At 54.1% G+C, this 22,865-nt stretch overlaps 2 protein-coding genes across 3 annotated transcripts in view; one reads left to right on the top strand and one right to left on the bottom strand.

Moving 5' to 3' along the window:
* Positions 1–1,678: 1,678 nt before the first annotated feature.
* Positions 1,679–19,486, top strand: WIPI1 (WD repeat domain, phosphoinositide interacting 1). Of its 2 annotated transcripts, XR_003571939.1 has the most exons (13): positions 1,702–1,783; positions 3,099–3,268; positions 6,152–6,248; positions 9,378–9,475; positions 10,490–10,582; positions 10,853–10,923; positions 11,588–11,695; positions 12,056–12,220; positions 12,385–12,492; positions 13,805–13,926; positions 14,627–14,727; positions 16,456–16,846; positions 18,926–19,486. XR_003571939.1 is itself a non-coding variant. In XM_027890399.1 (12 exons), exons 2-12 carry the CDS (start codon positions 3,182–3,184, stop codon positions 18,971–18,973), a joined length of 1,098 nt encoding a protein of 365 aa, XP_027746200.1. In that variant the 5' UTR covers positions 1,679–1,783; positions 3,099–3,181; the 3' UTR covers positions 18,974–19,486. The 2 variants fall into 2 exon arrangements, 1 of the variants encoding a protein (XP_027746200.1); XM_027890399.1 differs by lacking the exon at positions 16,456–16,846 and having other exon boundaries at positions 1,679–1,783.
* Positions 19,487–19,966: 480 nt separating this feature from the next.
* ARSG (arylsulfatase G) overlaps positions 19,967–22,865 on the bottom strand; it is a 20,380-nt gene continuing 17,481 nt past the window's right edge. The window contains exons 11-12 of the mRNA XM_027890396.1: positions 21,124–21,214; positions 19,967–20,868 (exon numbers count right to left, since the gene is read on the bottom strand). Of these exons, the coding sequence (XP_027746197.1) occupies positions 20,540–20,868; positions 21,124–21,214 (420 nt within the window). The 3' untranslated portion in view covers positions 19,967–20,539. The remainder of the gene's footprint in view (positions 20,869–21,123; positions 21,215–22,865) is intronic.

Here is a 22,865-nt window from a genome sequence, read left to right as displayed (position 1 = left end):
CCCCCCATCCTGGAACGGCATTCCCGGCGGGATTGACATCCCCCCCTCCCCCTCTCATCTTCCTCCATCCATCGCTGGGAGAGGCGCTTCATCCCCCTGGCCCCGCCCGGCTCTCGGTGAACACCCCCCCGGTGCCCCCCGGGTTGGATCCCTGCGGGTCCCGAGGGATGCACAAGCGCAGAGGGATCGCTGGGTTTTAAACATCCCCCCCCTCCCTCCCCCCATCCGCAGTTTGGGAAGCCTTTTGGGATGGGCAGAGCGATGACGTGGTCCCAGGGCTGTGTCCGCGCACCGGTGCGTGGCCACGTCGGTCGCCCAGGGCCACCAAGAGCCGGCTTTTGGCGAGCAGCCCGTGCCGGGGCGCGGCTCCGGCACGGAGGGATTCCCAGGGAGCATCCCGGGAGTTTCCTCCCATCCCCGCACCCTCGGTAACCTGTGCTCCACCTGCTCCAACTGCCAGAACCCTTTTCCAGAGGGACAAGGAAGCTCCTGGGGCAGTGAAGCCCTGGCAGTCCCAGCCCCGGTCCCGGGCAGCGAGATAAGGATCAGAGATAACCCAACCTCGCACCTGGAAATGTTGTTCCCTTCGCAGCCCTGCTTTGCATTGGTGTGTCCTAACAAAGGGTGCTTTGAGGGGTGCCGGGGTGCTGCTGGCGTGAAGCTGCTGGTCACTGCCACCAGCACAAACGCTGTGTGTTAGTATTATGGGCTGGCTGTTTCGAGACCTGGATGCTGCTGCTTTCCACATCTGGAACTGAGCAGAGACAGCACCTTTAGCAGCCTTAACAGTGGGAGCAAAGCTTCCACAGCCCTGACAAGTCACTGTGCCACTGTAGGTGGATCAGCCCCTTTTGTGTCCCAAAGGTCCTGTCTGCAGCCTCCCAGGTAGATGTGGAACTGTCTGTCCCTCCAGCAGCCACAGGACCATGGCAGTGGAGTTGTTTGCTCAGGGATATCCCTTGTCTCACAGGGATAAGGTGCCTTCTGTAGGCTACAACAGCCTCAGATGGAAAACTGGATTCTTGGGTTTGTTACTTTGTATGATTTAGGCTGAGAGGGGGAACTGAAGTTGTGCCTTCACAGACCAACCACTGTGCCAGGAATGACCCCCTTGCCCTGTGTCAGGGTCTAACCCCAGCCAGCTCATTCCCAGTGGGGTAGAGGGAGTCACAAAAGGGTAAAAGCAAGAAAACTTACAGGCTGAGATGAAGATAATTTAAAGCTAAAGCCACACAAAAGCAAAGCAAAACAAGGAATTCATTCCCCACCTCCCATGGCAGGCAGGTGCTCAGCCATTCTCAGGTCAGCAGGGCTTCATCATGGATAACAGGGAAGACAAACACCATCACTCCAAACTTCCCCCTTTCATCCCATCCTTACACCTCATATGATTTGGGATATCCCTGGAGTCAGCTGTCCTGCCTGTGTCCCCTCTCTCGGCTCCTTGTGCCCCCCCAGCCTCCCCACTGGTGGGGTGAGGAACAGAAAAGGCCTTGGCTCTGTGCAAGCACAGCTCAGCAACAATGAAAACATCCCCGTTATCAGCACTGTGCTCAGCACAAACCCAAAACACAGCCCCACACAAACTAATACGGAAAAAAAAGACTGTATTCCAGTCAAAAATCAGCACACCATCCCTGCAGAGGCTCCTCCTGTCGCCTTAAGATCTGAACTAGCAGGTTTTTGCTTTGTCTTTGCAGCTCCCTGGCAATTGGAACCACAACTGGGTACAGACTTTTCTCCTTAAGTTCTGTGGAACAACTGGACCAGGTCCATGAAAGCAGTAAGTGTCCTGTTTCACTGGGGAGGATTATTGACCAAGCAGCACTTTAAACTTGTGGGAGTCCTTCACCACTGTCAGAGTCCAGCTTCTTTTCCACTGCTGTCAGTCTGGCAGCAGCACTTTGTCCTGAAAACCAGCATGCAGAGGTAGCTTCCCACTAGCCTGTTTGACATGCATGGACAGGAGGCCACAGGCTCCCAGCACAGCTGCTGGACAACTCACAGGCTTTTTAATCCAGTGTGGTATTTACAAGCAAGATGTTTTTAACAGGTTTCCCGTGTAAGAAGGTCACTCACAGCAGGCCTGCAGTTATTAGCTGTGCTCAGAGCAGCATGCAATGCACTTAACAGCCCCAGACAAGTCTGGCCTCGTGGAGCATGGACTCCAGTCTGGTTCAGGCCAGAAGTGTTTCAGCTGAGATGCTCTAAAGATAACACTTCCCAGCTGGGAGAGGCTCATCTCTCTCTCTCTTAGTGGCCATAGAAGGAGACTGAGCAACCAGACAGAGCTGCATCATCTCAGCAGAATCCAGGCTCCCTTCCTGTACAGCAGCAAACTGTAGATTTCTGTCAAAAACTGTTTAGGAGTCTGGATTGTCCCCAGCCAGGCCAAAGAGAAGCATCCCTGCTGGGGTCACACTCAGGGTGATGGGCTGAGGCACAAGCAGTCCCACATCACAGCTGTGGGGCAGCCCTTGGACCCCAGCACAGCCCAGACTGAGCATCATTCAGGGCCCCCTCCCCTGGACATCACAGTCCCTGAGGATTGGGGGGGCAGGTCCTCCAGGACCACGGCAGTGGTGCCTTCTCCACACAACAGGAGTCATCCCAAACAGCCTCTGCAAGACTCACCAAACCACTGTTTGCTCCCCCAGGGAGGCTGGGAGAAAACCAGACACCACACAGAATAAGCAGGGAGCCACACACAGCTCATCCCTTACCTCATCAGTCCTAGCCTGCTCCTTCCCTCCAGGAAAATCCCTGGCCAGACTGCTGTGAGCTCCTCTTTTTATATCCCATTCCCAAGGATTAACTGCAGCTGGGGGGCCCAAGGATTGGCTTCAACTGGAGGGCTCTGCCCTGGAGGGGCACAACAGCACTGTCTTAATTTCAGCCTTCAGGGGGGTGTTCATTAACCCCTTCCTGCTCTAATTGCTTTGTGCCAGATATGAGACACTTATCACAAAAGCAGGTGTTGGACACCTTATCACTGAGCCTTCCAACCCCATTCCCTCTTGAGCTGAGTCTTGTTGCTGCTCTCAAACCAACCACCAGCCCAGCTAAAAGGCCTTGCCTTGCTTTCCTTGTGTGCCCAGATGAGATCCCAGATGTTTACATCGTGGAGCGCCTGTTCTCCAGCAGCCTTGTGGTTGTGGTCAGCCATGCCAAGCCACAGCAAATGAATGTCTACCACTTCAAGAAAGGCACAGAGATCTGCAACTACAGCTATTCCAGTAACATCCTGTCCATCCGGCTGAACCGTCAGGTGAGAGGCCAGGGAAGGGGGTTATCCAGATTTATCCCACTCTGGCTCTTTGCTGGTGCTGCCTTTCCAGCTGGGACCAGCCTGGGGAGGTTTGCAGGGACACTGTGGGTGGCACTGGAGGGGTGGGTGTGCCTGTCCTCTCCTACCAGCTCCGCTCCAGCCCTGGTGACAGGAGCAGGGGCTGTGGATTATCATCTGCCACAACTCTTTCCTGCAGTAAAACGAGGCCAAGTCCTTGTTTTCGTAGCAGTGACACAAAGGCTCTTTGTCATCTGCCTTCTTGCCTACTCAGGGCACAGCCCTGCCAAAAAAACACCTTTTCATCTCCCCTCCCTCCCGTGGGTTCCACATCCTGACTCCAGGCCCGCCTCTGCCATCTTGGTTGCAAATAAGACCTTCAAAGTTCATAACTAAACCCTGGAGTAGCTTGAACTCCGTGGATGAGGCAAAAGGCTGCTTCTCCAGTACTGCTAGCAGCCTTGTTTTGTTTTTAAGGGTATAAAATCCATCCAGGCCACTTAGAAGAAGGCTTTTAGGGTGTTATTCTCTGAACTGACGCAGCCTCATGCAGCCCTGAGCCCTTTTGGAGGTTTTTAAGTCATCTTTTTCCTTTTGTCCATAATTATTTTCCAAGTATATGCCCTAAGAGGCAGAGGACATTCTACAATGAAGAAATAAGCAGTCTGGGTAATTGTATATAATCAGCTCTCCTCAGTTAGCAACAGTAAGACCTGCAGTAAGACTCTCTGGGTTGAGCTTCCAGTAAAGCTGCCTTTGACCAAGAGTTCCTGTACTACAATTAAATCTATCCTAAATTGATTTTTTTCACTTAAACTTACAATGGAACTGGCAAAAGAAGGACTTCCTTTGAGTTGCAGATAGCTGCAGTGTGTGTATAAAAATAAACTGGGAGGTTCTGCTTAGCAGCTCTGGGGGATTAGTGTGAGTAAAATAAGTTCAGGCTATTCCCCATGTGCTGCTCTGGAGTTTGCCTGAAGGTGATGCACAATCCCAGCCTTGCATTCACGTTCTCTGGCTGCGTGGTGAGCTTGGGTTCAAATCCTGGGCTGAGCTCACCCTCTGGCTGTAACACAGACACACCTGGAGAGATTTGAAGATGCTACAGATGCTTTAGAAACACAGAATATGAGAGTCATTTATGTTGGAAAAGACCAGTGAAATCACAGAGTCCAACCACTCCCCCACGTCCCCAGGTGCCACATCCACATCTCTTAAATGCCTGCAGGGATGGGGATTCATTCACCGCGGGAACCCTGCTGAGCTCTTTGTTTGAGGTGTTTTCCGGGTGTGTCCAGAACCCATCTCAGCCCTGAAAACACAGCTCAGTTACCCAACCTGATCTGTGTCAAACTAAAGAAAGATCTGGTGAGATTTCTGTACAGTTAGCAGTGCCTTAACCCTGTGGAGCAACCACAGCACCAGCACCTCCTCTGAGGCTCCATCTGTGTCCACAGAGAGGATAAATCCCATCCCTGACCTCAGCATGGAGGGCAGGAGAGAACCAGCCCTCTCCAGCTCCTGGTGAGCTTGTCCAGACCTCCTTTGCCTCTTCACCTCCCAAACCCATCACTTTCCTGGATTTTGTCCCTGTGGGTGCCAACCATCTCTGGCTGCTGCTTTGCCATCATCTGGAAACCTCCCTTCACCTGGACATCAACAGCAGCCTGTTCTGGGAAGGCACATGGTGGCTTTGCTGAAATCAGCTGTATAAATATTACTCTGCTTGCAAGTTGATGGCTGTTACTGGAGAAAAGGCAAAGTCTTCCTGGAAATGCAAAATGGCTCTGACACAGCCCCAGATGCTGTGGTTAGCAGGAATAGAAGTGGGAAAGAGTTTGATCTGAGAGTAATGGTGGAGCAAGGCAAAGATTTTCTAATGTGGGTGTTTCAAGTTAGTGACTAAGCTCCACATTTAGATACTAAATAAGTGGCCTCATTTCTAAAGAGGTGGAGGCTTCCTGTACATGGATTTGGGTGCTCCAGCTTGAGGAGCCTGGATGGAGTCTGGCCCTCGGTGTTTATTGGGAGGTTTTCAGGGTTTCTGGTCACTTGGCACTAGCAGAGGTGAAGCTGTGCACTTGCTGGGCTTGGGAGGCACAACCCTTCAGCCAGACCCAAAGCCTTGGTCCCAAAAAAAGCCTCTGTGCAAAACCTCTCCGTGGTAACACTGAGAGATCTGGACCAAGATCTGAGACCGAGACACAAAGCTGAGTGGCCTCGGAGATGGTGGCCCAGTGCTAAGGTCACTGCATCAGGCTTCCCTCCTCCTTTCTGCCTTTTTCCTGCCCTTGGCTGATTCCAAATGGGAAGGGAGCATCAGTGCACTGAACAGATGCATCAGGTTTGGCAGCAGTGGCAGGCCCAGCAATATTTGCTCCCAAATCAAGAAAAAGTCAGGGCAAAAGGCCTGTGTTCCCATCTGGAGGCACACGGACAAGCAGGACTGCAGCCTTTCTGCTGCCAGGTCTTTATGATTGAAGAGTAATTTGCTCTGAGAAGAGCTGCTTAGAAAATTTGGGGTAGGGGTAGATGGCAGTGGTGGGGTGTAACCCTGATTGTGCCTTCCTGTTGTTCCTGGGGATGTGGAAGATCAGCTCTTGGAGGAGCAGAGACGTCGTCATGATCTTTTATCTGCTTTCTAAAGGAAGGTCAGATGCAAAAACTCTCAAAAACCCAAATGTTGTCCAGTGAGGGAGGATGGAGAAGCAGAGATCCCATTTTTGCTACATTTTGGTGTGTGAGAAATTCCTGTTGAGTTTTTCTGACACCAGAGGTTTGGGTTAGTGCACTGTGGGAGCAGCAGGCAGAGGCACCATGCCCGTGCTGGTGAGGTTCTGTGCATGTCCTTTTGTGTCCTTGCAGAGGCTGGTTGTTTGCCTGGAGGAGTCAATTTACATCCATAACATTAAGGACATGAAGCTTTTGAAGACTATTCTGGATACACCTCCAAACACAACAGGTAAGTGTGGAAGAACTGTGTGAAAGGGAGCTTTGTAGAGCCACAACACTCGGGCTAGAATTTAAACCAGGCTGTGGCTTGTGTATCCTAATTCAATACTGGGGAGCCAGAAATGGAGGGAGGCAATCCATGGGCTTGGGAGAGCAGAGACCTGGCTCTGTCCTGAGCAGAAGCATGAAAGAGGAGCAGGGATGGGCAGCAGGGTTTGACTTCCCCTTGGGGTCAGCTCCCAGAGTGATCAGAGCTGTGAAGATCATCCGGGGCAGAACCCACAGCCAGAACCCACAGCACTAATTCCCTGCTGGGGAGTTCCCGGGAACCCTGGGCTGCCACCTGATATTATTCCACGGACAGGGCAGGTGGCCTCAGGACAGATCCTCTCTGTGCTGCCCAGGGTGAATCCGGCTTTCCTGCTGATGGGAGAGGAGCTATTTTTAGCTGTGGAGAGGGAATCCTGGCAGGGTGCCCACGGCAGCGCTGCCCTGCGTGGCTGTGACATCCCGGCCCGTCGCAGCTGCAGCATCATTTCATGGGCTGCTGGTTGGGAAGTTGCTGATGTGCTCACGCTTGGCTTCTGGGCTTTCAAAGGATGCTCTCCCAAGCAGCTCCCCTGACCTACTTCAGGTCTCAACAGATGGCCTCTCCGTGAGGATTAAACATACTAAATGCTGCAAATATAATTAAAGTTGAAAACCTTCCCGAGGAGGCCCAGCAGTGGCAGGATGGGCAGGGATACCCGGGCCTGGAGCTGCTCTGCAGTGGGGCTGGAGGACCAGGTCATGGTTTAAGAGCAGCAGCAATCAGCTGGGGCAGGACTGGGCTGCTGAGGATCACAGGCTTCACATGGGCTTAGTGCTTTAAAGCCCTTTTACTGCAGCAGCTGTCACTGAAATGAGCTGAGTGACCCGTGTGGTGCCACGCCTGCTCCCGTTGTCCCTGTGCCATCTGCTTTGGTCTCAGCTCTGACCCCAAGGATGGTATGTCCAGGAGGTCAAGGCCATCCACTGCTCCTTGTACAACCCTTTTTGGAGTGGGGGTCTGTGCCAGAGGGATGTAGGAGCACAAAAAAGCCACCAGCCCTAAAGTGTGTGCCCTGGGCGCAGTAACACCAGCACAGGGAGGACCAGGGTTTGCTGCCCCCACCCCAGGCAGTCCCTGTGAGATCTCTGGCTGTTCCTGGCCAGCACCTGGCTCCCAGTCCAGCCTTCTCCATGCAGGAGAGGAAAACGCCCGCAGCGGCCAAGTCTGTTGTTTTTTATGTGGTTCATCTCAGGGGCAGGATTTGGCCTGAGGAGGTCACAGTGCTCGTGGTGACATGTATTCCGTCTGGGGAATGACTGCAGGTTTGGACACCACCTCATGTGGCTCCCCCCAAGCCCCCGATGTGCCTGGACCTGCTGGCCTTGGGGGCAAGGCCGGGCTTCCCAGACAGTAGCATTTTTCCATGCTGCTTGAGGAAGCCACCTGTGATGTGGCACTCCCAGAGGTGCCATCCTGAGCAGTGCCTGCCTCCCTCCTCCCTCCTGAGCCCACCGCTGCAGGCACCAACCCTCCTCATGGCTGTGGGGCTGCCAGAGGGGAGGAGAGGAGAGGAGCACCTTCAAAGGCTGCCCGTGGCCCTGGTGATCCTTGTTCTTTGTGTGTCCCTGAGGTCAGCCCAGTACACTCACATCTGTGTTTTGCCCTGGCCTGGTTTCCCGCCTGCCTCTCCCGGCCAGGCGGGAGCAGAGGGAGCGGGTGACTCACACCCAGCCGCTCAGAGCTCGCTTTGTTCCGCTCCAGCCTTCCCTAAACCCTCCTCTGAGAGAAAGGGCTGTGCTCATCCCCCCCGTGCTGCCTGAGCTGGGGGAACACCATCCGGAAAAGACTCCTCACGAGCAAAGTCTCTGGGCTGTCTTTGCCTTCCTCCCATCCCTTCCCTCTTTAATTGCCTTTTAATTGCCTGCACTTTGCCCGCCGTCGCCGCCGCGCTCTTCGTGCCTCTCCCCGGTGCGCCATCCCTGGCACGATGCACATGCCTCTGGATGGACGGCGAGTGGATCCCTGGGGCCCCTGGCTGATCCTGCAGCCCCTGGCTGCCTCCAGGGCTCTTTGTTTAGTTATAAACAATGACCTAAAGCGAGAGCTCCGGCCGATCCTTCCCCGTGGCTGGGCCGGGGCCAGGGCCGTGTCCTGACCCGGGGGGTTGCACGGCAGGACGGTCGGTGTACGTGCGGCGTGTGGGTGTCCTGTTTGGGGCCGTGGCAGCACTCCTGGTGCCTTTAACCCCACGGCTTCCTCCGCACGTGGGACGAGGTGGGACCCCCGGCGCGGGTCAGGAAGCTCAGGTCGTGCCAAAGCCTTGGGTCGGAATCGGGAGGACAGTGAGCGCGCGGATGTGGCGCAGGAAGCGAGTGAGACACGTTCCGTATGTGACAGGATTCACCGGGATGGATCCCGGGCCAGCAGCAGAAATGAGAGGCAGGAAGGGATGCTCTTTCCCGAGGTCACTTGGGGGACAGGCGGGTGGATGTACCCGCAACACGTATCCATCCGTCCCCGTCTCATCTCGTAGTTCCTGCTCCCTTTCAAAGTGGCATTTGGGAACCGTCATGCTCGTGTTGGCACAAAACCAGACGGCTCTTCAGGGGAAGAATTCTCCCTGTGCTTGAAATTTAGCTACGTCCGAGTTCCTTGTCAGCCGGAAGCTCCCTGAACAGCTGGGGCATCTCCTTTGTCTTTCTCCGCTTCCCTTTTCCATTCAGGGCAGAAGGAAACGGCACTGCCTTGCCCTGCCAGCCTTCACGTGCCGGGCTGCGTGTCGGGGCTGCATCCACGCTGTGCTGCTCCTCTGAGCTTCCAACCCGGCACCCCGCACCCTGTGCACATCTTCCTGCCTTCTCCAAGAGGATGATGAAGGACAGGACCTGTGCAGTGTCTGGCAGGAGGGTGGCAAGGCTCGGGCAGCCGTTCTGTCCCGTGCCACCAGGTGTCCCCACGGCCGAGGCATTTCCAGCGCTCCACGCCCGGTGCTGGACGGTCCCAAAATGAGACAGAGGCCCAAGCCCCCCTGCCGTGCCCCTGGCCGTGGATGTGCATTCCTCCTCCCCCCAGCACGCAGCCTGAGCTGTGTCCCTCTCTCCCTGCCAGGTCTGTGCGCTCTCTCGATCAACCACGCCAACTCCTACTTGGCTTATCCCGGCAGCGCGACCAGCGGAGAGATCGCGCTTTACGACGGAAATACTTTGGTAAGCGCGAAGCCCGGCCTTTGGATACCGACTGAAAACAAACAGAGCCGCAGCAAAGCCAACGGGGCCCTTGGGGAAGGATGAATAAATACGCTCCACCGAGCTGGGCTGCAAGGGAATTGCCTGGGAGGCACATTCCCCATCCCCCCCCTGCTCGGAGCTGACAGCCTCTGAGATCAGGGCATCTCCCAGTGCAGATATTCAGGAAAACATGACCCACTGCCCTGCAGCCCCAGGGCCGCTGCCAGGCTGGCAGTGGGGTTCCTATAGGAGCGTCAGCAGCATATCCCATGGGAGTGATGTGACCGGTGTGGCTCAGGAAGCGTTGGAGCTGCTCCAGGCACAGCACAGAACCTGGAGCAGCAGCTCTGCCATGGGCTGGAAGGGATGCCGGACCCAAAGTCATGGAGAGGGCAAAGTGTCCAAAGTCCCCTCAGGAAACCTGTCCCTGGCTGGATGCAGGGTCATGATTATCTGCTGTTTATGCCAGGGCTTTGGGTTACATAAGGCTGTGGCTCCGTACGTGCAGCGGGAGCCGAGGATCTGCAGCAGGGGAGGAGCAGAGCACAGGGGGAGAACACTGTCACTGCTGCTGCGAGAGGTGCAGGGAGGGCCAGGGCTCCCTGCAGGCACCAGGGAGGTGTCGCTGCAGCAGGACTCGCTGTGCAGCACAGTGAGATGCAGGGAGGCCAGCTCTGATCCTCACAAACACGTGCCAGGCTTCCAAGAGGGCGCAGTTGTGATCCTGAAACCTGGAGAGGCTGGGAGCTGAGGTTGTCTGCCCCTGAGGTGAGCTGTCTGTAATCACAGTGGCCACAGTAGGTGGGGAGTGAGCACAAGGCAGGGCAGAGATAAACCACTGAGGGTGTTGAAGAGATTCCATCAGCACGGTATGATCCCATGAATCCATATCAGCAGGCCTGGATAGGGTGCGAGGCAGGGAACGCCCTGCCCTCACACACAGTCCAAGGAGAAACATGTCCCTTTGCTCTCACCTTGCCTTCTGCCCTACAGAAAACAGCCTGCACCATCCCTGCCCACGACGGGCCTCTGGCCGCTCTCGCCTTCAACTCCACCGGCTCCAAGTTGGCAAGTGCTTCTGAAAAAGTGAGTGAGCGTGGCTGCAAACACCCTCCCTCTGCCCTGGGCTGGCAGGGGGTCCCAGCCAGCTCTGGTGCATCAGGACCTCTGAGCTTAAACACAGCCAGGAGAGAAGGGGCACTGAGGGATCCCCTGCCAGTGTACGGGGATCAGATTGAGCCCAGCTGGCAAACAGGAGGAGCCTTCGCACATCCTGACTTTCCTGGGCGTGTCAGGGAAAGGGCTCTCGCTCCTTGGCCTGCTCCTGCGTGATATTTCCCTCTGCATTTTTTGCAGGGCACAGTCATTCGTGTATTTTCCATTCCTGGGGGGCAAAAGCTCTATGAATTCCGGCGGGGGATGAAAAGGTCAGTTCATTCTTCTGTGGGTGACGAGCAGGCAGAGGGCTCCCAGAGCCCAAACGTAAACAGAGGGGCAGGGCAACGTCAGATCCTGGTGCCTTTGGCATCTTCTGCAGAAGGAAAACAAGAGCAAACGTATCAGCTCAAAATGTCACTGTGCCAGGCAGCCTCAGGCCAGCTCAGTGATTCCCTGTGTGTCACAGAGCAGGGCATGGCAGGGAACAGAAGTGGAGTCACTCCATTTACCCCGGCCTTTTTGTTTTTCACTTGAAATAACGAAGTCCCCAAAATTATCAGACACTCTGTCCCTGCTCAGCCTGTGCAGGGGATGCCTTATGTATCCCACTATCCAGCCCTTTGGATGTCCTCCCTGGCCTTTGCAGCACCAGAAGGTTTAATGAGGCCAGCACAGATGTTCCCTCCACAGGCAGCTCTGTGAGCAAGGACATTTCCACCTCTCTGGCTGTTTGTCACTAGCTCGAGGCAACCCCCAGATCTGCTGAGCAAAGGGATTAGGGAACTGCTGGTCCCTGAGCCCACGGGCTCAGCAGCAGCTGGGCAGGGTGGAGGGGTCTCCTTCCTCCCCATCCTCTTCTCTGTAAGCCAAACCCAGCAGTTGCCCTGAGCAACGTGCCATAGAGTGACCAGTGCTCTCCTTGCTTGGCTCCAGGTACGTGAACATCAGCTCCCTGGTGTTCAGCATGGATTCCCAGTTCCTCTGTGCTTCCAGCAACACAGAGACCGTGCACATCTTCAAACTGGAGCATCTCACGGACAGGTGAGGGGATTAGCCTGGCTTAACCTGCCTGGCTCTGCTTCAAAGGTCCTCTTCTCCACAGCTGGCCTCCATGTCCTCACCACGTCCTCTCCATGAGCAGTACCAGCTGCAAATTCTTTGGCTTTGTGTCCTGAGGGACCCAGTCCTTGAACAGCCACACTCTGCATCCCTGCTGTCAGGCTCTCCAGGCCTGCTCTGGCTTTATGAGCTTCCACTGTCCCTCCTTCCTGTGTATCCAGCCAGTCTGGTGCACAACACGCAGGTGCCCCAAATAAACCCTTCACCGGCGCGAGATCAGGACCATGTGCTCTGTCCCTGATGCTCTGTGACCCCACTGATGCTGCCTTGTGACCCCCTCAGCCGGCCAGAGGAGCCTCCAACCTGGAGTGGTTACATGGGGAAGATGTTCCAGGCTGCCACCAACTACCTCCCTGCTCAGGTGTCGGGCATGATGAGCCAGGACAGAGCCTTTGCCACCGTCCGCCTGAACATCTCCGGACAGAGGAACATCTGTGCCCTCTCCACGTACGTACTGGCACTGCACCCCCTGTGCCAGGCACACCTATCTCTGCCAGACACCACCCCTCTGGCCCCTTAGCTCGTCCCTGTGCCTGCAGGCCACACGGTGTGGGTGCTGCTGTGTCTCTGTGTGAGGTTTTTTTGGCGGCTCACGATGCTTTTCTCTCCAGGATTCAGAAGCTGCCTCGGCTGTTGGTGACGACGTCAGATGGACATCTCTATATCTACAACCTGGACCCGCAGGATGGAGGGGAGTGTGTCCTAATCAAGAATCACAGGTAACTGTTCCTCCAGTCCCACCTCAAGCAGAGGCTGATCTTTCACAAACTGAAGGGAAATCTCACCTGACAGCACAAAGCGGAGCAAGAACGTTAGAACTGACTTTGTGATTTGAGGCGCTTGATCTGACAGATGTGGGTGGGAACCATATCAGCAGGCAAGGACCAGGGGCTTCTTGCAAAAGGAACCAGAGACATCTCAGATTCCTTGGCAGCTGTGGGATATCTCAGGCTAGACAGCAGAAGTGGGCAGGCTGTGCCTTAGGAGATGGCTCTGGCAGAGAGCACTGACCATCATGGTGGCAGGAGAGCAGAGCATCTTCTTCAGGTGCGAGTGGGAGCTGGAAGGCTGATTTTGGGGGTAGGTGACACTGGGAACTTCTCCGGTGCCAAAGCAGAGGGAATTTCTTCACGGAAAGGGTGGTCAGGCATTGGAAGGCGCTACCCAGGGAGGTGGTGGAGTCACCATCCCTGGAGGTGTTCAAGGACCTGGCACTCTGGGTTTGTTGACAAGGTGGAGGAGATCAGGACTCAGTGTTCCTGGAGGTCTTTCCCAACCCCAGTATTCAGTGATTTCTGTGGAAGCAGAGCCTGTTCATTTCGTATGCAAATTCCATGGAGCACGTAACACCCCCCCCACGCACACATCTGGGCTCCTTGGCTCCAGATGTGAAGCCTTTGGGGTGGGGTGAGATGCAACATGTGCTCTGAGCCGGGAGGTGGCTGCCAGCCAGGGAAATGCCAGCAGCTTTTTGAAAAGCCACAAAACAAAGGCACGTCAAAGCTGCGCTGTCCAGCGCGCGCCGGCTGCCCGCCTGCCCCCAGCTTTGTCATGTGGGCTCCTCGGAGCATCAGAGGACTGAAAAGGGCCCTTGGGTCATGAGCTGCATTACATCACACGGTATCTCTGCTCAAACTCCGTCCTAAACTAGCCAGGGCTGCTTTTCCCATCTAGTCCTCTCCTGTTGGAAGCCCTTCGGAGCCCCCCCCTGTGATTAGAGACACTGTTTGCCTTTGTAACCTAAAGCTCTTGTGGTCAATCTGTTGCCTTCTGTTCCTGTGCCAGCATTGTCCTCCAGCCGAAGTGGTGCTTTCCCTATCTCCTGCTTTCCCCCCTGCTTTCCTTGTGGAGCACAATGCTCCCCTGTCTGCAGCACTGCTGGGGCTGCAGGCAGGGCACGGATGCGGTGGTGTGGATGGGTGATGTGCTTCAAGGAGACATGGATGCATGGGCTTGTCTTATCTGGAGCTGGGGAGGAACAGTTGGGATCAGAACTAACTCTTCTTCCCCCTCTTGCCCCTGTAAAATTAGTCTGCTTGGCTCAGGAAAGATGGAGGAGAACAAAGAAAACGACCTTCAGCCTCCAGTACCTCAATCTTATGCAGCAACTGTAGCCAGACCAAGCACAGTGCCTTCAACTTCGACCATGCCAGGTAAGCACATCTGCCTGCCTTGGGCAGAAGCCTCAAGGACACCCAGGGCAGAGTGGAAAGTGTGCAAGATTCCAAGGGTTCAACCAGAATCACCTCTTGAGCGGCGCAAACTGGGGCAGCAGGACTTCGGAGCTCACCTGGTTCATCCCCTGTGGCAAAAACAGGCTGGGTGTCTTCTGCTCTGCTTCCCTGGGAGCCTGTGCCAGCGCTGCTTCTCCTGGTGCAGAGCTGTGCCACATGGGCCCAAGGCAGAGCAGGAGCCACACCTGAGCTCCAGTCAGTGAGCCAGCAGCTGCTGCCAGGTGGTTTCCAGGAGTTGAACCCGTGGGTGTAGAAGTCAGGTCTCACTGTTTTTGTGGCGGCATCGCTACAGATTCCTCTGAACCTGTTACACCTTACCCACAAAGCCAGCACCAAACTGCTGCAGGGAAACACTGGGTGACTATCTTACTATATTCCCTAGTCTAAGGTCCACACACAGAGGTAGATCTTACTCTGAAATTGGTGCTCACATTCATGGCAGGAAAAGGAAAGCTGCCATTAGTCCATCCCCAATCCATACTGCCGGTGGAGATAACTTCCTTTTCCTCAGTCCCCCCGAGCTCTGTGCTGAAGAGGCGATGGCACAGTGTCTGCTGTTTGTTTCCAGCCTCCTTCCATCCATTCATCCACAACGTTTTTTGTGGTTTTCCTTGGGCAGGCTACTCGGAGGACGGCGGGGCCCTGCGAGGAGAGGTGATCCCAGAGCACGAGTTTGCCACGGGACCGGTCTGTCTGGACGATGAGAATGAGTTCCCTCCTGTGAGCATTCGGGACCCCTAAAACTGCAGCTCAGCCCTCATGCTCAGAAGGAAGTAGTAACCTCTCACAGAAGAGATCCCATTGCCCCCTCCTTGTCCCAGCTCGCTGTGAAGCCCAAAATAACTGAATTAGTTTAGGGACAGTGCCAGGAAAATGACACCCCCACTAAGTGGCATCTGGGGATGGGGCAAAGATGATCAAACCTGTTAATTAGAGGTGGATCTGAACAAACTTGCTATGTCCAGATCCAGACATAGCCTTTGTGCCTTGAGCAGGTTTCTAGTATTCCCAGGACTAGTTTTAACTGGAACAATACCATCATTTAGAAATAAAAACTTAATACTCCCTGTTGCATTTACAGTCAGTTGTATTAGTTTATGGAATGCAGCTGGAATGTACCTGAACCTCACCAGACTCTCCATTTCCAAGCTAACTGAGAAGAAAACTCCTTTTCCAAGTACAAAGATGAAAGGAGTAACAGAGTTTGAAACCATTTTATGATTTTTATATGGCACTTTCTCAGTTACCATTGGAAGGAGATACTGGATTTTTAAATCCAGCTCAAGCCTGGCAGTGTCTTTCTGGCTTCTTTTTCCTATTCCACACTCATTTACTCTGTTAAGTATCTAACCCCTAACTGGACAGATGTTGGGTCTGTGCTGTGATCTGGTTGTAATCAGTGGTGTCTTCATAACAGTAATGCATTAATACAGCAGAATATTGTAATGGATTTCAGGTTGCAGCCTTGGCAGGCTTTGGAATCCCTTACTTGGTTTTTAAATATCCTGCTGTTGGAGTTTTGCCTGAAAAGGAGGAAGTAAAAACTTTATCCCAGGGTTTGTTCCATGTGCTGAGCTGACCTCTGTAAGGCACGTTCCTGTTCACTGATGCAAAGTGTTGCTTAGATAAAAGGTGACTGGCTCATGACTCCCTTTGAACCGACACCACCTAAATCCAGCTCCAGTCACATAACCTTCAGACTGTTTCTCTTCCATTACCTCTAACTTCATCTGCTGCAAACTGGGAGCAGGGGTTTCCTACTCGTCCCACACCATTAGCCAAGCAGGAAATTTAAAATGTCTCCCTCTGGTCAAGCTGTGTGGCCACGGAGAAGCTGGAGAAGGAGCAGCAGGGCCAGAGAGAAATCCTTTGTTTCCCTTCTGCTGAACCTGCTCTTGAACTCGTGGTTCGGGGACAAGCAAATGCCCAGCAGGCAGGAACCACGCTGCTCCTGAACGAGCCTCCCTGCTGGGGCTGGGCCGTACCAAAAAAGCAGCCCCAAACCCCTGCTGTACCACAGCAGGTGCTTCACTAAATGAACTTTGATCTCCCAAAATCCTCCTCCCATCGACCTGGCAGAGCGAGTGATGTGTGTAATGCGCGGGAGGAGGAGGAGGTGTGGGAGGGAAATACTCCCTGATACGGCGGCTTAGCGAGTGGACCTTCCAGATAAAGGCCCTGCAGTCGGGTTTTGGGTTTGCCCCTCGCAGGGTGAGCGCACAAGGAGAGCTGGGCAGGATGTTTTGGTGCTCTGAATTTCACTGAACTCGGCTGTTTTCTCAGCACTGAGATACTCGGTCTCGATGACGCGTTCGAGAGGGGTTTCAGGCGTCGGTCACCGCTCCTGTGTGGAGAAGGAGGGACAGAAAACCTGACCTTATCCAACAAAAATGTTTTGACAGCATTCTGCTTTGCGGAAACATGGGAAGGGTTTTGTTTGTTTTCCAGCGTGCAACAAAAAGACATTTAAAAAAACCCTCAAAACTTGTGACAAAATGGAATATTCACCCGCAGCCCACGGTATGGCTTTGAACTCAGACATGGCTCTGGAGAAACAGCAGTGCTCAAACCCCACAGTTCCTCTCCATTTTGAAACATCTTGTCTTCCCTTGACCTCAAGCGAGACTTCAGAGGCTCAGCCCTTAAAGGGTGAGGAAAAACAGCTTCAAGCCTGACATGAAGTCTGTCAGAAACTGCCTCTTCATTAAGTGGAAGGAGGGACAGATCACAGAGGAGATAAGAAGCCCAAGGAGGACTCGTAAAAAGTGGCCTCACAAGAGGGAACGTGGATTGTTGCTGCCGATTGTGCCACGACTGTGGAAGGATCCCGCGGCAAGAGGTTAAACCAGTTCAATGGCATCCCCTGCATTGATGGGGTGGATTAAGCACTCCCAGGTCACTGTTGATGTGAGGCAGGAAGGACTGAGGTGTTATGGAGGTGGACAGTGGGCTGAAGCCGTGGGTGAGGAGCAGGTGCCGTGCAGGATGTGCGGGGAGGAGGATGCGGAGCCCTCGCCCTGCAGGGTCAGGAGGTTTCATGGGGTGGGAAGAGTCAAACCCAGCTCTGGCTGCAAATGGTTGTGGCAATTACAGCTGTTTTCCTGGTCAGCTGCCCCTCTTCTGAGGGCGCATCAATGAGGGAGGTTTCTAGTGGTGGTGGGAGCTGTTGGTGTGTGTGTGTGTTGGGCCAGGCAGGGCATCACTTGGCCAGTTCCACTTTTGGGACCCGCTGTAGTGGCTGTTCCCACCAAGGCATGGTCAGAACAGTTCTGGGATAATGCTGTGAGGTTTGGCAGGTGAAATCCTACAGGATTCTGCAAGCAGCATGGCCTGTGTGCACCTGAGGAGTGCAGCCAGGGAATCTTCTTAAATATCCTGGGATTCAGTAGGAAAGGTGATTTGTTCCAGCAGATTGCTCGGTGTTTTTCCAGGCAAACATGATCCAGCCTGCCTTTGGCTGCAGGGGCCAGAGGTGATGAGAAGGCTTTATCAGAAGAGCCATTTCATTAAGTCAGGTGACATTACATAGAGTGGTCACCTCTTCAAAGGCAGCTTCCCCTCACAGATACTCTCTCACTCTTAAAACCCATCTCTTTCATATCGATTTTTGGCCACTCCAAAAATGGTTTGGGCAGCTTGCTGTGCTGCCAAAGGACACTGCTGCCTGTAGGAAGGAGAAATTCAGAGGGGAGTCTGCAAAGGGGAGAAATCAGTGCCCCAGCCTGGGGTCCACCCACCCCTCTGCTGCTCCAAACCAGAGAGCTTAATAAAAGAAACCAGGTTGCAGATACACCTTTGGCTCCGTGGTTGCCCAGATTCCTCCTGGCTGTTTGCTGGATGGGGTTTCACTCATCCTGTTGCAGGGATATGGACACTAATTACTTTAAGTGATTTTTTTTTTCCAACAGCTGGCTGTTAGCAGAGGAAAGGCCACAGATTTTCCAGTGAAGCTCTGCTTGTAATTATGTTTCATGGGGGATGAGCGAGTTTGGCAGAGCCTGAATGGCCTCTTGCTCCTGCCCTGGTAGCTCAGACTGGCATTTTGGGCAGCTGGGGCTTGCAGGATTAAGCCCAGCTTATCAGTACATTCTCTGAGGTCCCCTGGGAATCATGCAATCCCTGTGTCAATGCCTCAAAACCAAGTTACTGATGGGCCTGAAACTCCTGGGAGGAGGAGCTGGGACAGCCCAGCTGGGGCTCCAGGTTCACATCCCTCACAGGTCACGTCTGGCAAGGCTGGAGCTGGGAAAGGGAGGGATCTGTGCCTGGGCTCATGGTTGGTGCCCACAAGCACCTGGCTGAGGTGCTGCAGCAGCCCCACAGCACTGCCCAAGCCTCACCCAGGAGCCAAGGGCATCTTACCCCAGGGTCTCCATGGCACGAGTAGCTGATGGGAACTGGACCAGGGTCCTTGCTGCTGCATGTTCTTCTCTGCTCCTGCTTCACTCTTTCACTCAAAGGCTTTGCTGGTCCTTGGGCTGGTCTTTCCCTGTCCTAATCCTGTCTAACACATGGGTGTCCTACTCTGGGATCCATCCAGAGAGACAGAGATGCCCAGCACACGCCTGTCCCCTCCTGCCATGCCAGAGCTGAGCTTTTTGGGAGGACTCAGCAAGGCAAATGGGCTTCACTCCCACCAACGTGGCTGTGCTCAGTCCAATGCCAGCCAGAGGCAAGACACACTTATCACCAAACCAGATGGTTCCCGTTCCCAGGACTGTAAATTTGGGGAGGGGAGGGGGGGAAGGAGGGGGAAGGGAAGAGAGTAAATAAATAAACCTCTCACAAATCTGCCTTTGAATGGAAAGTAAAACACTGCGGGACATCCCTCCCCCTCCTCCTCCCATGTGCGTAAAACCAACTGGAAACGCTCCCTGTTGCTGGGAAAAGTAAGGCAGCTCTGTTTTGATTTTGGTAGATAATCCTGAGCCGTGGAGGTCAGCCGGGCAAGGCGAAGAGGTCGTGATGAGGAGCAAACATCCACGGGGGACAGGCTGCTGGGAGCGCTCGGAAAAAGCCAGGAATTTCAAAGAACACATCTGAGAGTCCCCAAGATGAGAACAAAAAAAAAAAAAAAAAAATCTGAGGTGGGCCACACTTCCTCCTACGGTCTGTGTGAGTGAGTACCTGGCCCTGTCACAGCCCCTGGTTTAATTTGTGCTGTACAAATTGGGTGGGGTGTCAATGTACTGTATGCACATCGCTCTGTTTAACAAACCCTATGTTAGAACCACAGTGTAAATGCTAATTTAATCAGATTTGTATGTAACCAGAATTTTATATACCCATTTTTGTCCCTTTTCTAATTTATGCTGTTTTATGTGTATAAATGTACTTATAGGAAGAGATATTAAACTTATGTCTTTGTACAGTATATACATACTATTTTAACCCAGGCAAAGTATTTTTGCAGTGATATTAGAGAAGATGCCATTTGCTATGTTTAAAGACAGAATAAAGTCACAGTCTGTCCCTGGCAGCTTCTGCTGTTCTTTGTGGGGCCCTAAAGATGTCAGTCTGGATTAAGTTTTGGGAGTGGGAGAGTGGGTTTGGGAGCTAGCAGGGGAGCTGCTCCCACAGGACCTGACCCACCTGGCCAAGTCCACACAAGTTCACTTAGGCTCGGCCAAAAAAAGATCTGAGTGTGTAAATCAGAATCCAAAATTGTTTCAGAAAACCCTCACTCGGCTGCTGAGAAATCCCAGTGGTTTCTTAAGTTTCATTTGCACCTTCATTTCTGCCTTTGCATCTCCCCAGGCCTTTGCACCTGCCCAGAAATGGCCCCATAAGAGCTGTTTCACCCCACCCATGCCCCTGGCACCACCTCATCCCCCACACCTTCCCAGAAAAAGCCTTTCCCAAACACTGGAGCTCGGGCGTGCCACAGCAGAGTCCCTGAGCTCTGCTGGCCAGGACAAGCTGAGCATCCTGCCCACAGGGAGAGCAGCTCTGAGGGACAGCCCAGGACCCCTTTCCTTCCACAGACAGTTGGATCTTACCATGGCTCCACCAACAAACCTCCCCAGGCAGCTGCTGGGGCAGGTGCTCCGTTCCCCAGAGCACTCACCTCGTGCCAGCTGGGAATTTTCCCTCTGCAGCCACAGACTTCCAGGTTCTCAGCACCAGAAGGGATGTTTGCTCTGAGCCCCCGTCCTGCCCTGCCCTGTGCTCCCACCAGCCACTCCTGTAACTCCCATTTTAGAGGGAGAACCAAGCAAACTTCCCAGAGGAATTCTCTCCCAAAAAGCCAACTCCCACAAAAGGCAGATTTAATCCAAGAGCTGGCTCTCTCCCAGCTGAAGAGCCCTACAGAAAGCCTTCCACGTGCCCAGGGCCAGCAGGTGCTGCAGTGCCCTGCTCTGCAGCAAAGGGGACCCTCTGTGTGCTGCCCCAGAGCCACAACCAACTCACCTCCCTGCATCCTGCACGGAGCAAAGGTGACCCAGCCTGCATCCACGGCCAGCCTGGGGAGCCAGCACATCCCATTCACAGACACCAGACTGGGAAAGGAGCAGCCTGAGCAGTTATTTGCTTAGAGGCAAAGCCGTGTTGTTCTTCCCTCCGTGTGAAAACCCAGCGCGGCTGCGGGAGCCCCGCGGCACCGGCAGGCCACGTGCTGCGCGTTGCAGCAGGGAATCACGGCTGGATCCTTGGAATAATCTGCGACCGATACGTTGTCCGCTGCAATGTCCTCCAGGGCCTGGGCATAAGCCCTGCTGATCATGGGCAGCACCGCCTGGTACTCTCTGGATGCCATGTCCAAAGGCTCCTGCTCCTGGACGTCATGATCCAGGTTGAAAATGAGGGGTGGTTGGTGATGCTCAGCCGGCCCAGTGCTCCCATCGCAAGCCATCGCCCCTCCTAGGGGGGAAATGAGGGAAAAAACACTGGAATTATGGGCTGCCCAGTGATCACCTCTGTATTCCTCACAGCCCAGGCCCACCCTGTCCCAGCTCTTAGCCCAGGAACGTTTCTGGGGCCAACAATGCCAGGCTGCAGAGCTGGGCTGGCTCTTGCGTGAATTAACCTGAGTTGGTTCCCACCTGTATCTGCAGGGATCCAAGAATTCCAGAAGCGTTCTCCCAGACTTTACAGTCTCTAGCAGGGACACAGTACCTGTGGTGTAAAAGGCCTTGTACTGAGCCAGCCTCAGCGCCTCGATCTCGCCGACCTTCCCGGCTGCCCCACTGTTGGGGTGGAGCAGAACCTGAAGGAAGGACAGGAAAGTGCCTGTCAGTCCATGACAGGGAAAACCTGCCCCATCTGTGCACCTATTTACAGCCACCACTCACCCCCTGGACTGAGCAACCAACAGAGTTTTGATTGCTGAAGGGTGGGATGGTGGCAGAAGGACCCAAGGAAACACCAACATCTCCCTTTGCCTTCCTGGTTCTTCAGGATCCTCTGAATTTACCTCCCCAGACCAATCCTATGTCAAGAAAGTGATCACAAAAGTGCAGAGGCCTTCAGCAGAGCAGGACAGAATATCCTAGAATTATAGTTTGGGTTGGAAGGGACCTTAAAGACCATCTAGTTCCAACCTCCTACCATAGGCAGGGACACCTTCCACCATCCCAAGTTGCTCCAAGCCCCGTCCAACCTGGCCTTGGACATTTCCAGGGATGGGGCAGCCACAGCTTCTCTGGGCAACCTGTGCCAGGGCCCCCCCACCCTCACAGGGAAAAATTTCTTCCTTACATTTAACCCAAATCTCCCCTCTTTTCATGTAAAACCATTCCCTCTCGTCCTACCACTGAATGTCTGTGCAATATTTGGGAGCTCAGATGCTCCCAGGCGCTCTGTCACCCACCCCCTGGGTGCTCCAAGGGAGCCAAATCCCTGCCTGGAGCCAGGAGCCAGCCCCGAGCTGGGGGTGAGCTCATGCAGAGGCCACACGGGAAGGTGAGGTGCTGGAACATCATCCCGTGTCCGTCTGCGCCGCTGACTCACCCCGCTGTGCGAGGGCTCCCTTCCCTGACAACAGCACAGGGAACGGGCTGAGAAGGAAGGGAAGGAGGGAAGGGTGGGTCGAATCTCTCCCCCTCAGTATTTTAGGACACATGATCCACACAGGAGAGCTGCTCTGGCACACGGGAGAGAGGAGACAAGTGAGCTGGACCGTCCAGCAGCTCCTCCGCTCAGATCAGATCTGCCGCGGAGCCAGCGGCTTCACTGAGGGATGAGTCACTCGAGGTTTCCTCCCTGGGATTCGAGTTTAAAAGTGATTCAAGAAATTTCCACTGTGCTAAAAAAAATTAGAAACATCTGCTGGAGTTGTAGGCAGCTGCGGTGCCAAGTTTAGTAACAGCACTCACAGCTGATGAGCGTGGCAGTGCCTGAGCAGGTGCCCGGCACAGAGCACCCAGATGTCCATCCCACACTGCCCAGCACGGAGCATTCCAGCCCCTCTGGGCACCCAGAGATGTCCATCCTGTGCTGCCTGGTCTGGATGTGGTCACTGTCCTCAGGGCCCAGTCGGTACCTCATCCAAGAGATGCCAGGATTCAAGGTGGGGGGGGTGATTTCCAAATGCTCTCAGTTTTCCTTTATCACCTTTTGGAATTTGGTTTAATATTTATGTTTTAGGGGAAAAAAATAGAAGAGTGTAAAGTGGAAGAGGTGAGTGCAGTGTGAGCTGCTGCAAGGAGGAACCTCTGCTGCAGAGTCCCCTTCTGCTGATGTTCCTCGGTCAGGATAAAACAGCTCCAAAGCAGGAATCAGCAAATATTCAAGGCCCCGTGAAGCCAAAAATGGGAACTGAACCAATTAATCTGCCTCCAGCTTTAAAGCTTTGCCTACACCTTCAGCAGCACAGCTGGGATACTGCCAGCCTCATGTAAGGGCACTCAAACCTCCCT

This window comes from Empidonax traillii, unplaced genomic scaffold (assembly GCF_003031625.1).
Source record: "Empidonax traillii isolate 1590-97213 ecotype Southwest subspecies unplaced genomic scaffold, ASM303162v1 scaffold286:size1162393, whole genome shotgun sequence".
In the NCBI taxonomy this organism is placed as follows: domain Eukaryota; kingdom Metazoa; phylum Chordata; class Aves; order Passeriformes; family Tyrannidae; genus Empidonax; species Empidonax traillii.
Note: the sequence above shows the minus strand (reverse complement) of the source record. Positions and strands in the feature narration are given on the sequence as shown.